This window comes from Daldinia decipiens, assembly GCF_022478715.1.
Source record: "Daldinia decipiens strain CBS 113046 unplaced genomic scaffold F4813scaffold_3, whole genome shotgun sequence".
Lineage (NCBI taxonomy): Eukaryota > Fungi > Ascomycota > Sordariomycetes > Xylariales > Hypoxylaceae > Daldinia > Daldinia decipiens.
Window position 1 is genome coordinate 210,595 of NW_026054546.1, and position 13,935 is coordinate 224,529.

General features: G+C 49.2%; 2 protein-coding genes across 2 annotated transcripts; one reads left to right on the top strand and one right to left on the bottom strand.

Annotated features, from left to right (window-relative positions):
• The first annotated feature begins 454 nt into the window (after positions 1-454).
• Positions 455-5,395, top strand: F4813DRAFT_166079 (uncharacterized protein). Its single transcript, XM_049239137.1, has 7 exons — positions 455-744; positions 797-3,110; positions 3,396-3,486; positions 3,737-4,062; positions 4,140-4,586; positions 4,642-4,810; positions 4,863-5,395. Exons 2-7 carry the CDS (start codon positions 943-945, stop codon positions 5,226-5,228), a joined length of 3,567 nt encoding a protein of 1,188 aa, XP_049103574.1. The 5' UTR covers positions 455-744; positions 797-942; the 3' UTR covers positions 5,229-5,395.
• Positions 5,396-8,181: 2,786 nt separating this feature from the next.
• F4813DRAFT_166109 (uncharacterized protein) lies at positions 8,182-12,319 on the bottom strand. The gene is made up of 3 exons (XM_049239138.1): positions 11,732-12,319; positions 8,415-11,646; positions 8,182-8,343 (listed from the first exon to the last, which is right to left on the bottom strand). Exons 1-3 carry the CDS (start codon positions 11,971-11,973, stop codon positions 8,338-8,340), a joined length of 3,480 nt encoding a protein of 1,159 aa, XP_049103575.1. The 5' UTR covers positions 11,974-12,319; the 3' UTR covers positions 8,182-8,337.
• Positions 12,320-13,935: the final 1,616 nt, after the last annotated feature.

Sequence of the window (13,935 nt, forward strand, 5' to 3'; positions counted from 1 at the left end):
AGTGTTATTCTCGCCTAGATACCTTCTGATTCCGTATATGAGTCAGAACCCCGGGCTCCCGGGTGGCGTGATCATCTTTAAGGCAACAAAAATAGGGAAGGGGGTAGATGCAGCAGGAAAGGTGGGGAGAAAACAAGTTGAAGGTGGAAATCTTGAGGTGTCCTTTGAAAAGGGGGCATATGATGAGTAGCAGTAGTGATTAAATCAGACAGGAGAACGTCCAAGGTTCCTACTTATTTTCTTAAAAGTGAAGGATATATGATGAATTCAGGGGGAGTAAGAAGAAAGCAAGGGTAGGAAAACTAGAAGTAGGAAAACCAGAAAATTGAAGTTTCGAGGTTAAAAAAAGCTGTAACTTGGGTAGTAAAAAGAAATAAAACTGCAAAGAGTATAATAGAATTCTTGGTAATAAATGATCTAACATAACCTAGGGATTTATGAAGAAGAAGTAGAAGTAGAAGTAGAAGTAGAAGTATGTAGTAAGCGTTAGTTAAGTATTAAGCACAGTAGACGGTAGACGGTAGACCAGGCGGGTTTAGAGGGGGTACAGTATAATAGCATTGCCCCGGGTAGCGTATGTTATTGCCCCTGGTCGTGCTGGTCGTGGCGGGCCACCGTCCACTCCGAATTTTGGAGCTCTGGAATCTCGCATAACCCTCCCTTCGCCCTACCGCGTAGGACAAACACCATCATCATAAAAGCGCGACGTGATCCCCTTGCCGTTGGATCCAGCGTAAAACAATTGTGAGTGCGAATTTATCAATATATGAAGAGTACGAATCTAATACTTTTATAGTTACTGTACAATTAATTCAATACTGTGTCGCGCAGTGCTGAGCGCAGCGAGGTCCAGGCAAAAGGGGTGTTACAACCCCCCTCCCCTAAAAATCAGTCGAGAGAGAAAAGAAAAAAACGCGAGAGAAGGAGGCAAAAAAAAAAAAAATGGCTTCCAACCACAAATCCATCCGTTCGCGGTTCTCCAGTCCGTTACATTCGAGCTCGCCTTCCGGTTATAATGGTCAAAGGAGTTTTATGCAAAGGTGGCTCGAACCGCCAGTGCAGAACAAAGCCAGCTTCCAGGAGGCAGGACTGATTCGAGGCGGAGTGGTGGAAAATATGGCTCCTCTAGGTACATTACCAAAGGCAGCTATGCATAAGAAATCCCCAGTAAATGGAGAGGCATTGCCAACTCCTCCGGTGAAGACGCGGATTGTTTTAAAGAAACCATACGTTACTCCGACGGTTAGGGAGAGGATACCGAGCAGAAGAGAAGAATCGGCCGAAGAGGCGGGTGCTGAGGTGGATATGGTGGACGCAGTAGACGCGGTGGATGCAGTGGATGCGGCACCATTATCGCCATTATCCCAGCCTCTCCTTCCAATTTCAATTATGGACGATGGAGAAGATGAAGAGTATGTGCCTAAAAAATCAAAGGTGCGACCAACTTCCAACCCGGTCAACCCGGTCAACCAAGTCGACCAAGTCGACCAAGTCACCCCGAGCAACGCGGCAAGAAGACATTCTTCTAGGCGACGAAGTGCACGACCCAGTCCTACACCAGTTGATTCTTCACCTGTTCACATTCACCGCGCAACCATAACAACAGCAAATACAGCAAATACAGCAAATACAACAAATACAACAAATACACCCGCAATCTCTTCTCCTCATTTTCATCCCCCTCCTTCTATTCTAAACCATCGTGAACCCGACAAAGAATTTGCAGATAAAGTTGTCGAGGCTGCAGTAGACGAGGCTCTTAGGCATTATCGCTACCCCACAGCCTGGGCACTTCGTCTACTCTACGATGAAAATTCATCTGACCCTCATTTTGTGTCTATGATTGAAGATATCTATCACCAACGAGCAGACATAGATACGATCAAAGAGTTCAACAGGCTTGTATCCGACAAGAAAAAGGACGGCAAAAAGGATAACAAAGGCTGCTACTATTTTGTGCCTCCGTCGACGGGTAGCCGCTTTACGCCTCACAAGCCGAAGCCTGCACCTTATGCAGAGCTGGTCAAAATGGATCTAAGCATTCTTCCTGAAGACACGGCTGATGAGCATGTCAGTAAGAAAGTCAAGCTTGATCTTGATGAGAATGAAGAGAATGAAGAGAATGAAGATTTTGATTTTGATTTTGATCAAAATGAAGATGGCATGGCAAAGGAACGCAGCAACCTTTCCATTCAACTCAAAGCCAAAGCCAATGGCAATGGAAATGGCAATGGCAATGGAATCAGCCGTCCTAAAGGTCTCACAAGCACCAAGTCACCACAAAAATCACCACGAAAGTCTCCACGAAAGTCTCCAAAGTCGCGAAAACCGCGATCAGGATCTGTCAGCAGCTCGTCATCTCTATCTTCAGTTCCTGACGATGTACCCGATGACTATGAAGAGTACATGGATCAGGTGGATGACAACCTGGGTGTCGCGCGTCCCATAGCTGCCGAGCCAAATAATGCGCAAATCCCGGCAGGCTCAAGCCAGCCAATCAGCAGCCACCAGAAGAAACCCGCCGCGAAAAAGAAGAATGGTGCATCACCCAAGCATCCGCCCTCACAAAACACTACCCGTTCACACCCTCCCTCTCGTGATTCGAGTATGCCCGCTGTTGTTACTGCTAACGGCTCCCCCCATCCGCCCCATCCGCCCCATCACCATCAGAACAAGCAGCAAGCATCTACCAGCTTGAAGTTTACAAGCAGATTTGGAGAAGTAGATGATTCTGATCTGCTTGTTCGCAAAAAGTTGAACAAGAAGTTGGAGAATACCAGTACCACCAAGGACATCTGCGAAGATAGCTTCATCCGCCAGCCCCTTGACTTTGACGATTCACCCTTCGAGCTGGCTATTCCGCCTCCGCCGCCGCCTCCTCATGCAGCGGAGCAGAGCCGCCTATCGCGGACGCCAGCTTTGAGCTCGCGAGCTGCCAGGGCGGCTAAGAGACATCATGACGACCTTGATGATTCCATCTCACCTACTGCGCTGTCATTCAGAGCTGCCGATCTGGAGCCGCCGTCCTCGGCCCGCGGTTCGCGTGCTGCGACGCCTTCCAACCCTCGCTCCAACAAGAAGCCCCGAGCAGGACTGCGCGTGAAGAATTCGTGAGTTGCCTTTCCTCACTTCCCCCTAATCTATTGCTGCGTTGTATTTCGTTGTGTCGTGTCGTGTCGTGTCGTGTTGTAGTGTTGTTTAATTATCACAGCGCGGTCCGACCGAATGAGGTGTGCTGTCACAAAGCAAGGCCCAGTCAAGTGGCGATGTGGCACCACATGATTTCACATCGGGCCAAACTTAATTCCTACGTGGAAATCCTTCACTTTACTCGCGAGGCCTATATCTACGTTGCAAGGGAGCATTCACTAACCAACGCCTGCTGTACATGATAGACCGATGAAAAAGAAGGGCACTTCTGCGGGAATTCCTCGTAGTAATGGTGATCGGCCGAGCCCTGTGGGCAACGGACCACCGAACAACCAGGTGAGCAGAAATTCTATCCTTATTGCCCTCGTCTCTACGGACGTAGACAATCGCGCTCCTCTTCCCATATACCATGTGCGCTTGTGCGACTTTATTCCGCGGCGGGCCAAGGGAGGCCTAGCCCTAGGACTGCAAACGCGCGAATTCGGAGCGGTGGCGATTGGATCCTCTTGGTTCCCGCTTGGACCCGAAACTGCTGCATCAGCTACCCGTGACATGTGTCCGTATTCATGCTGACGAGATCCGCTAGGACGAAAATGACGACTCCTGCTATACCTGTGGGGGTAATGGCGAACTGGTCTGCTGTGATGGATGCAATTATTCCTTCCATTTCCTATGCATAGATCCTCCGATGGACGAAGGCCGCATGCCTGATGAATGGTATTGCAACGAATGCAAGCATCGCCAATGCCCACCTTTCAGCGAGCACGATGGACCCTTGCGTTCCCTATTCACTGTCCTGGACAGGAAGAACCCCAGAGCGTTTCGTCTTCCCGAAGACATCAGAGATCTTTTTGAGGGTGTCCGGACGGGGCCCGAGGGCGAGTATGAAGAGATTGCCCCTCCTAAGCCCAAGTAAGTTTAAATTGCCCTGCTTCGTATATCTAGGTACCTAGGTAGGTAGGGAGGTAGCTAATGCGTTCCCCTTCTAGGACGAACAAGAAAGGTGTCGATGAGCCCTTTGACTTCTTCAAGGTCAGAAACGCGGATGGCGCAGTGCTTTGTCACCATTGCCAGAAGGGAGTATCGGATAACCGTCCCATTATTCCCTGCTCGGTATGCGGGCTCAATTGGCATCTTGAATGCTTAGATCCGCCTCTGGCCGTCCCGCCCGTCCCTCGGACCTGGCGCTGCCCGTGCCACGTTGACGACATGCTTAGCGAGCTGCCTGAAAGACTGGCACCGGCACATCGCCACCGCAAGATCAAGAACGCACCGGTCATCGAGCAGAGCTACGGTAGAGGGATGGCCAACGACGGTTGGATAGAGATTGAGAACGACGATAGCGAAGACGATGCAGACGCCTGGCGACGGCACAAGGGCTTTGGCCAGGTCCACCGACTGTCCGCAAAGGGCATCAAACTGGATTTCATCTCCCGGTAAGATAACTCAAGGCGCGTTTTTTAACTAACAAGATGCTAATCTATGAATTAGTATACGCCAGAACCGCCAACAAAGCTCTACCCGGGTTGGTACGTCTAGCCCTGCTCCTGCGGTTCAATCCAATGCACGGACTCTTCAGGAGCAGCAAGCGGCATTGAACCTTGCTCAGCTGGCTGGCGGTCCTAACGATGGTCTCAGTATATTACACGAAGCCATGATAGTAAGCCAAATCATACACTTTGTTCATATTGTGAGGCTAATAACGTATACAGTCCCAAGCTAGTCCTAGTGTTCTTTCCCTCATGGCAGCCGGGGATGCTACACGCATTGCCGCCGGTAGTCTGTCCTCGGTTGACACTGCTAGTCTTGAGGCTATGCTTCTTCAAGCGGATTCCATGAGAGAGGCTATCCGCCAGACTCTGCAGGGCAGAAATCAGCATAGCTCGGAAAGCGCTGCGAATGAAGCATCACACGAAGATACGAAGCTTGAGATACCCCTTTCAAACGAGAGCCCTGAAGACGACAAGACTGTTGTTGCAGATGATAAGAACTGCACTCCGAGTAAAGACGCCGCTCGTGACTCTGACGATCATGATCGCAAGCCCACTGCCGATGATTCTACAATGCAGATCGACTAAAAACATCATCCCTCCGTACGCCGCGCACGCTGTTGCTTTTGCAATGTTTTACGTTTTCTTTGAAATGGTTACGGCAGAATCTTGTCTGCCCCAGACCATGGAATTATATGAATTTCGATACCTGCGAACCGAGCATGAAAGATATCGAAGCTTCGTATTCGTGGTATCGGATCGTACTAATCTTCTTTACTCCGTCAACATGATTTGACGGAAATTGCATTAATTTCATTCGCATTATGACATGGCGATTCTCAGTTATCGGGTTTCCTTGGAAGCCGTTGGAAACGAAATATTTGCGAAAGGTGATTTCACCACCTAAGCTATTCTAGTCCTTATGCATTTGCAAACGGATATCATATCCACTGGGACCCTGTTTGAAATGGGGCCTATCTCGACTCTCGACATGATCACGGGTCACAGTGCATCATACATTCAACATCATCTCAAAGGCGATAATGGAAGACTAGAAGATGGTCTTCGCCGGCCTCAATTTGTGTATTTGTACTCAGGACGGGGGAGACCGAATACGCGTGCAGTCAGGCAAGGGCAGAGAGGAGTGCCATTAGTAGGAACAGGCAAATCACGAAACTCTCGAGATGCTGGGGAATTCTTTTCGACGGATTCATTCACTCTGTTCATATTTGCAAGCCCTCGGTCAACATAGATTTTGGTTTCTTTTCGACAACCTCCACAGGCTAGCCCAGTCCAGAGGAAAGCAGTCGGAGAGGGAATAACTCGGCGAGTGTGGACCGGGCCCAGGGATTTTTTCTCCTCGTTGACCTGATTCTCTTGTTTTTTGTTTTTTGTTTTTTTTTTAATTCCATTTGCCCGACCGATCTCTCGACATCATTGTCTCGTCCCTCCTTTTCTCGGAGCCCCGGAAAAAGAAAAAAAAACAAGACAAGACAAGACAAGAGCAAGCAAGAGAAAGCCAAAAACCCATGCGAGTGGACAGGCGGATCGCGGATCGGCGTTTACGTGAGGGGAGGGAAAACTGGATCGTTGCACTTAGAGAGCTAGCTTTACCTAGTAACTATAGTCGCCTGTTCGTATACTAGGTAGTAGGAAACGCAGATTTTTTTCTCTCTCCCTGTAATTCCCGGACTTATATTGCGTTGACCGGTTTTTAATAAGTGGCTGGTCCCTCTAGCACATAGCGCTGCTACTAAGAATCAAGACTGACTAACCCGACAGTATGATCGGAACTTATATATATCTAGGCACCTATAATTATAGGTAATTCTAAGCAGGCAACCTAGGCCAGTTCTGCGAGACGAGCAAGCAAGCAAGCAAACCGGCGGTGTCTTGTCTCGAACGGGGTACGCAACTAAGAGGAAAAGATAAATAATTAAAAATACAACCGGATCTACACCGAGTTCCGTAACCCCGAGTCCCGGCGGGCTGGGCCCAAATCGAGATGGCGGGTTAGTCGACTCGACTTACCCAAGCCATCATCATCCATGGATCATCGCCGCTACATAGTGCCCAGGTTAGGTAGATAGCATATAAGGAGGCTGGAATAGGAGTAATTAATAGTTGGCTACCTACCTAACCTACCTAAGATATATATACGTTACGTATGTACGTGTCTACCCGCAACCTACATGCTATCTACGACATACATACATACATACATACATACATACATACATACCTAACTCCAGCCTACAAGCAATAAGCACAGCGCCCCCTTAAACTCTACCCTGCCCCTATGTCAGCTTAGGTTAGCTAAGTACCTAACCTACCGACTTAGACCCTACGCGAGTCACGAAGAGCAGCGGCGGGAGGCCGGCGGGAGGTACGTACGCAGGGTAGGTAGCCTTGTGGTTGTAGAGGTAGGTAGAGTCTAGCCTAGACAACAACAACAACGACGACGACGACAAAATGGGCATTGCAAGGCAAGGGAGGATGCAAGTAATCAGCAAGTGAGTATTCATTACCTACATATAGCTAGCTAGCTAGTAAGCCCGAGCAAAAACTGCCGGCGATGATGCAATATGTCTCGGCAGTATCGAATTATAGCCGAACGAGGCTTTACTACAACATCGTGGTGCATACTAATCATACCTAAGTACACGCGCAAGATAAACAATAAACTACGAAAGCATCGAAGAGAAAGTAAAACAGTACACTGGAGAAAAGGCGGTCATCTTGTGACTTCGCCGTATCGCGTTGTCGGTGTCCGCAAGGTGATACTAGAGAGTATGTATGCCATACGAAAATATGCCAGGATCGTCGGTCTGAATGCCTACCTAATCACATAGTCGGAGCGGTGACAAACAACCCTCCAGTTAGAGTTAAGGAGAAAGCACCTCCTCTCACACCGCCATTCACAACTCTAGTATCACGAAAAGAACGAAGCCGGAATAGGCGACATGAAAATGGAAAAAAAATAAAAATCATTCGTCTCTTAAAATATTTTTCCTATCCATCTACTCGGCTTAGTGATGCTAGTCCCTCTGGCCACTCAGGAGTTGGTGTCTCTCCCTTGCTTAGGATGGGGTCGTCACAGAAGCCGAAGCGAAAGCCAATTGCGAGCAAGTCTTCCGTTGCAACAGGAGAGCCTTTTAGAGCAGAGATCCAATTTCTCCGCACACATCTCTTACTCCGTGCCACATATGCTTCGTCAACCCTAGTTGCTTTTCTCTATATCGCCTGCTGATGATAGAATCGCGTCAAAGTTCAAGAAATCCGGTTGAACTTTGGCTGGCCCGCGCGGAGCAACTGACTTCGTACACATAATAAACGTGGCGGAATACCCCTTCGTCCATAAACACTCACCGCGGTTCCAAAACATAGCCGCGAGATAAAGCCCGTCTAAGAATTGCTCAACGGTCACGGTCACGTTTCAACGAAGGTAACCGTATAGAGAGATCCAAGTACTGCCAGGGTGGTTTCCAGCCCTCCACAGCGTACCAGGCCGTGCTGTTAGATGGGTCTCGGTGGATTGCCCACAACTGCTTTGCCACAAACTTCAGAATATAAATCAAACATGCCAAGCCTACCAACACCCCTATCTGTACAATCATGCAATTCGGAATAGTAAAACGCACAAGGACGTAGATGAGCCATCCAATCTCGTGTGAAACAGTCAAGATGACCTCTGAGATCATCTCTGAAGTCATCTGTCAGCACCGTCGGAAATTACGGTCGAGGTGACCTCTTCCGTTGAGGGGGTTGACCTACGCGTCCGCGCCTGGCGTTGACCGGTTGCTCTTGCATGTAGGGCATTGCATTGCCGTAGCCATAGCCTCCCATGCCCATTCCCATTCCGAAGCCAGGGGGGCCGAAGCCGGCGGGGGCCCCGGGCGGTTGGATAGGACTGCCGTTGGCTGCGCTCTGCCCACGGTACTGATCCATCGAGGGGTTTGCATTGCTGTACCCTCCGAAGCCTGCTTGCATAGGCGGGAAGTAGTTGTTCATAGGCTGTGTTCCGCGCGGGAGCATGTTTTGCTGGTACTGCAATTGCTGCATGTTAACCGGTGGTGCCATCGATCCGCCAGTTGCATTGTACATAGGACCCTGAGGTCCATACGACGGGAATGCAGACATTCCAGACTCCGTGCTCTCACTTCTGGGTACCGGGAAACCGCCCATATCAAAATTCGAGGTGTTACTGGTAGGATTGAGCGGGTTCAGATATTGGTTCCCATATTGAGAATTTTGCTGCACAGCAGCGTTGTTAGCCTGAGCCTGGCGAGATGCGGGTCGTTGCCGTTCAGTCGACGGGTTGTTGCCCACAGAATGATCGCGGGATCCGCCTCCTCCGCCACCACTGCGAGTAGATAGACCAACCTCGTCCATCAGACGCTTGTAGCCCTGATTAGGCTGTGCTTTGATGCGGACGAGAACACTTTTCACATTCTCTACCACCTGACCCCTTATATTCTCGTCAAAGAACGGCGTGGTGAGAACTTTGAAGATCAATGTAGCACCGCATGAGTGGTCGCTCAAAATAGCCTCTAGCGTCTGATCCTTGGGAGTAAAGAATAAAGCCTTCAAAATGACGTCCCTTGCATCTGATTCCGCCTTCTGGTTAATGACTTTCAGAACGGTAAGATACGCTACCTTATGTGTGCAGAGATGTACAAGGTAGGGGACAAGCTGGGGAGCTAGAACACTACGCCGCTGGGGGAATGTACAGGTATCCAAGAACCAGGTCAATAGAAGGGCGCCGTTCGCGTTGGTCGCCAACTGTACGCTGTGGAGCGCAATAGTTGCTGCAAGCATTCTTTGCTGGTCCTTAGTAGCATGATGACTCTCAAGACACGCCCGCATAGCTCGCGCGCCGTATCGGCCTTGAGCAATATCCCACATCTTACTGAGCATAGTCTCAAATATAAAATCATTGAATGGAGCGCCGAATTTGAGACATCCTTGCAAGACATAGTTGCCGTATTGGTCTAGGAACAACGGAATGGTGTAGGCTCGCAAGTGCTGAACGATCAGGGTCATCTGGTGAGGCGTCTTACACACATCAATAATCTTCTGAGCTGCCCAGGTACCGTTCTTATGAACACCGATTTCTGCCATGTGCGGAGAAATCTTGGCTAGCATGAGATCTCGGATGTTGTCTGAGCAGTGCTCGAATAATTTTTGAACGACGGTATTGCCCAGATAGTCCGAGGATAGTTCGGCGATCTCAGGAAGCATCTCGGTGGCAATGTGTTCTATATCCCCTTGAGACAAACTTTGATTGTCAATACGCTTTCGGATATCCCTCAATTTCGGCGCATCATGCACTCTTGTATGTGTGGGCTCTCGAATTGGAGGAATTTCGTCAGCAAACGTATTGAACTGAATAGCTTGCTGAAGATTGTGAGAGATACGGTATGTGTCTTCGTCTGTGGCGCCAAAGGACTTGACGATTTGGAGGATATCTGCCGTCATTTCGTGCAAAGGTGCGATTGCCGGCGCTGCATTCGCCGCGTTCGAGGCGTTTGCCGCATTATCAGCCGTGGAAGCAATGCCACCAGAAGCAGTTCCATCTTGGCTCTTGGCAAAGGGATCAGGGCTTGGACTCGGGAACACTCCGTCGTGACCCGGGGTGTTCGACGCAGAAGGTGGCTTAGCAAAGTTGATCCGAATCGGGCCAGCTCCAGGGAAGATTTCCTTCCCATTCATGCTAGCTTTCGCCGAAATAGCACTATCAACCCTCTCGAAGTTCACAAAGCCACAATTCTTGTGCGTCAAAACTCTTGCAGACAAAATTGGGCCATACGACTTAAACATCTCGGTCAACGTTGACGTGGTTGTCGAAGTTGGGATACTGCCAAGCCAGAGTGCACTCGTAGGACCCTCAAGGCCAGCCTCCTCTGCCGTCAGAAGACCATTGTTCCGGCTGTTTGACCTACCCAGATTCATCGCTGCTACGGCTGTGGGAAGGTCGTCGTACTCCTTTTCTTCTGGTAATCGAATCTCGGCAGCTGTCATCGAGCTGTCAAGACGGGAAGGAGTAGGATAGTAGTTTCGCATCAACCTCGAACCTGCTCCTTGCAGCTCTAAAACACCAGCTGTTCGGGCACGGGGCCGAGTGACCGTGGCCTGGGACGCAAAGGCTTGAAGCCCTTGAACTGCCAAATTGTGACTGTGAATAGCAGCATTAGTGGCGGCCAACTGATCCTGGAGGTGCGCGGCATATTGGCTTTCGAGCGCCATGCTATCATCATCATAACCATCGTCTTCTTCGTCCGCATACTTATCCTTGTTGTTGACCGAATAAGAACGGAATCGGTTAGCTTGCTTAGTGAAATCAGCCAGACCAGGCAGGTAAGGAGTGGCCAACTGAGCACGGGCTGGCTGCGGAGTTTCGGCCAGACCTAGATAATCAAGAGTTCTCATATGAACGTCATTGTCTCCAGGTCCTTCCTTAGAAAATGCAGACTGAGCTGGCGAACTTGGCCCATTAGATCCAATGCTCGCTATGCTCGCGAGGGTGTTCCCCCTGTCACGCCCACCACTGGGGTTCCAAGTACTGAAGACTGATGGACCGAATGGCGAGCTACTGCCGGGGCCGTGAGCAAAGGGGCTACGTTGTGGCATAGAACCAGCCCGAAGTCTTGACAAAAGGTTCGAGGATCGAGCAGAGTCGGAACCATCATTCAAGTTGGGCGATGGTGACTTAAAGGGGCTCTGAGACGGCGTGGGTCGAGTGGACTGAGAAGAAATTGAAGGGATGTTGAGAAGACCATTTCCTATTCCACCAGCAGGGAATCGAGATGGAACAGTGCCTGCTCGCGCCCGCCGCGTCGAAGGTAAACTATCAGGCGTAGGTAGTTGGGCAAAGTCTGGGAATCCGTCGGTCGGTGACTCGGGAATGTTCTCTCGTAAAGGCGTCGAGTTACCACTAGTCGGCGGGCCACCCCAGGGGTTGTTGGACAAGCCAGCAACACCCTCTTGAGCTTGGATTTCTCTCGCTCTAATTTAGGACAGTTAGACGCATCACGGTTAAAGTTTGTCAGGACACGCTAGTGCAATGCATCCAAGGTAGCAATAAAACTTACCTCTTGGAGTAGAGTCTACTTGAACCGGCAGCCTCGTGCGAAGGAGAACCAGCCCCGGAACGCGTGGTACCTGCCATCTTGCCGGATGGGTTTAAGACGCCAGACATGCCGAATGGGGATCTAACGGTAGATGCACCCGATGGATCGACCGGAGATATGTTGGTAGTTGGTGAGGTAGAGCGACCGTTGGCAGTCTTAGGGGGGTAGCCAATAGTCAAATGTTCAGATCTAGCAGTTGACATTATCGATTATTTCATCCGACCCTCATCAGGAGAAGCAATAGTAATGGCTCTCCACGGATGATAGTTAAGGGCAATTTTACTTCGTGAGGTAAATAGGTAACGAAGTCGACCAAGTTCGTAATGACGCAGTGTCAGGCTGGTGGGCAACTTTTTTTTTTTTTTTGGATCTCGTCCTATAGTAATTTGACAACTACAGCGACGGGGTGTTTAATCAGCCGCACCAGTGATCGCCAGGCGTGCTCGGTAGATTAGAATATCGCACACGGCGTCGTAGGAGAAATGTAGGTCAAAGGAATGAGAAAAAAATATCGAAGATAGTGATCCCACAAGTTCTCTTCTGCTTTCCCGGCACCTGGGGGTTATTACAAGGAGGCAAGCGACCGGGCTAGGTCGAAGCTATGTCGACTTGGATAAAACAATTGAAATAATAGGGTTTGAAGGCAGAAAAATACAAGGAGTGTCGTAGTCTTCCGAGGACAATGTCCAATTCGAATTAGGAGTGAAATACCGATTCTGACGGAGGACAATTTCTTGATTAGCCTTCCCTGTATTTTTCTTTTTTTTCTCCTTCCTAGCAAAAACCCCCCGTTGAAGAAGAATTGGTGGGAAGGAAGAAAAAAAAATGAAGGGCTTGTCGGGACGGAAACAAATGACCAAACGGATCAGGATCAATATACAGGCTCCATTAAAGATCTACGTATGATCTAGAGGCGGGGGATATGAAGGAGACTTGAGCCTGGAGAAGGGCATAAAAAAGGGAAGAGGAGGAAGGTTGGAGACTGTAATTCTCAGGAGGTTCAAAGAAGACGAATGGATTGGTGTGCGAAGGTTGAGGTGCAGCAGGGAATGGGTGGAAGGTACTATGGATTTTAGTGGGGCCATGCCCTCTGCGCCCAGTTTGGGTTACGAGTATCTCTTTACAACGTTAGGAACGTTAGGTACCTTGCCTGTACCGTGCCGTACCCCGCCGGTACCCAGCTAGGTATATTGAAAAGAATTCCCACAGTGGGAGAGACCTGTTTAGTACTTCTTGTGCCTAAAAAGTGTCTAAAGCAAGCGTCTATCAGCACCTATATTTATGTACCTATCAACGCTCTAAAGACGCATGTAGGCTTTGAAACGACGGGATCGCCCTGCGCGTCGACTTGAAAGCCCTCTTCTTTCCTCTCCAACAAATCTTCGTTATTATCTTCATTATTATATCTTTATCCTCTAAAGTTCATTCCACGAAAATGATAGAGGTCCGTTGTTCTGCAATATTATTATATATATTAAAATATCGATAAGTGCATGAGACTTATATGCGCAACAGGGCCCGACTTTCTCGCCTCTTTCGCGAAATCAATCTCACAATTTATATTCATATATTGTTTCCCTGATTAAACCAGATGAATTAATTGAGTTGCTTCATCAAGCGCTTCCCACTTGTCCCATTCTCAGAGTTTTTCTCGGAACAGGGATTATCCAAACGCATGATTGGTGAGAAAGCTATGGAGAATTCAACAGCTAAGGAACCTCTCCCGTTGAATCGTTAACACCGATTTGGCAGTTTAGAAAATGTGTCCTGTATGTATCGGGAGAGGCGCGGTAGTGCCGCGGTGCTTACGAAGTCGACGAGAATGACGACATCTTACCCATAATTGCCCATAACTGCCCATAACCGCTATATCAAGCTATCGTATCGGATTTCCTTTAGGCGAACGAGACTCTGGATCCGATTCTCGGTTGCATCTACATAGTCACGGGTCCTACGGCTTCTGCGCCCTCTTTAGTTCTTTTATTTCTTTAGCAATCCGGCTTCTCTCGACGGTTTCTCCTCTCCCCCACACTACGTTTATCAAATTCCATAACTGCTTGAGCCATGCTACCTTGACCATGTTAGTCTCTGATGTTAGTCTCCTATGTATAGAAACACGGGTTGTCCCTGGATCCTCAGCACACGATCACGCGAAACGTGCTACA

Coding starts and splice junctions, on each gene's coding strand:
- F4813DRAFT_166079 (XM_049239137.1), top strand. CDS start 943: ATGGCTTCCAACCACAAATCCATCCGTTCGCGGTTCTCCAGTCCGTTA. Junction 3,487..3,736: donor ACGGACCACCGAACAACCAG/GTGAGCAGAAAT, acceptor GAGATCCGCTAG/GACGAAAATGACGACTCCTG. Junction 4,811..4,862: donor TATTACACGAAGCCATGATA/GTAAGCCAAATC, acceptor TAACGTATACAG/TCCCAAGCTAGTCCTAGTGT.
- F4813DRAFT_166109 (XM_049239138.1), bottom strand. CDS start 11,973: ATGTCAACTGCTAGATCTGAACATTTGACTATTGGCTACCCCCCTAAG. Junction 11,647..11,731: donor AGTAGACTCTACTCCAAGAG/GTAAGTTTTATT, acceptor GTCCTAAATTAG/AGCGAGAGAAATCCAAGCTC.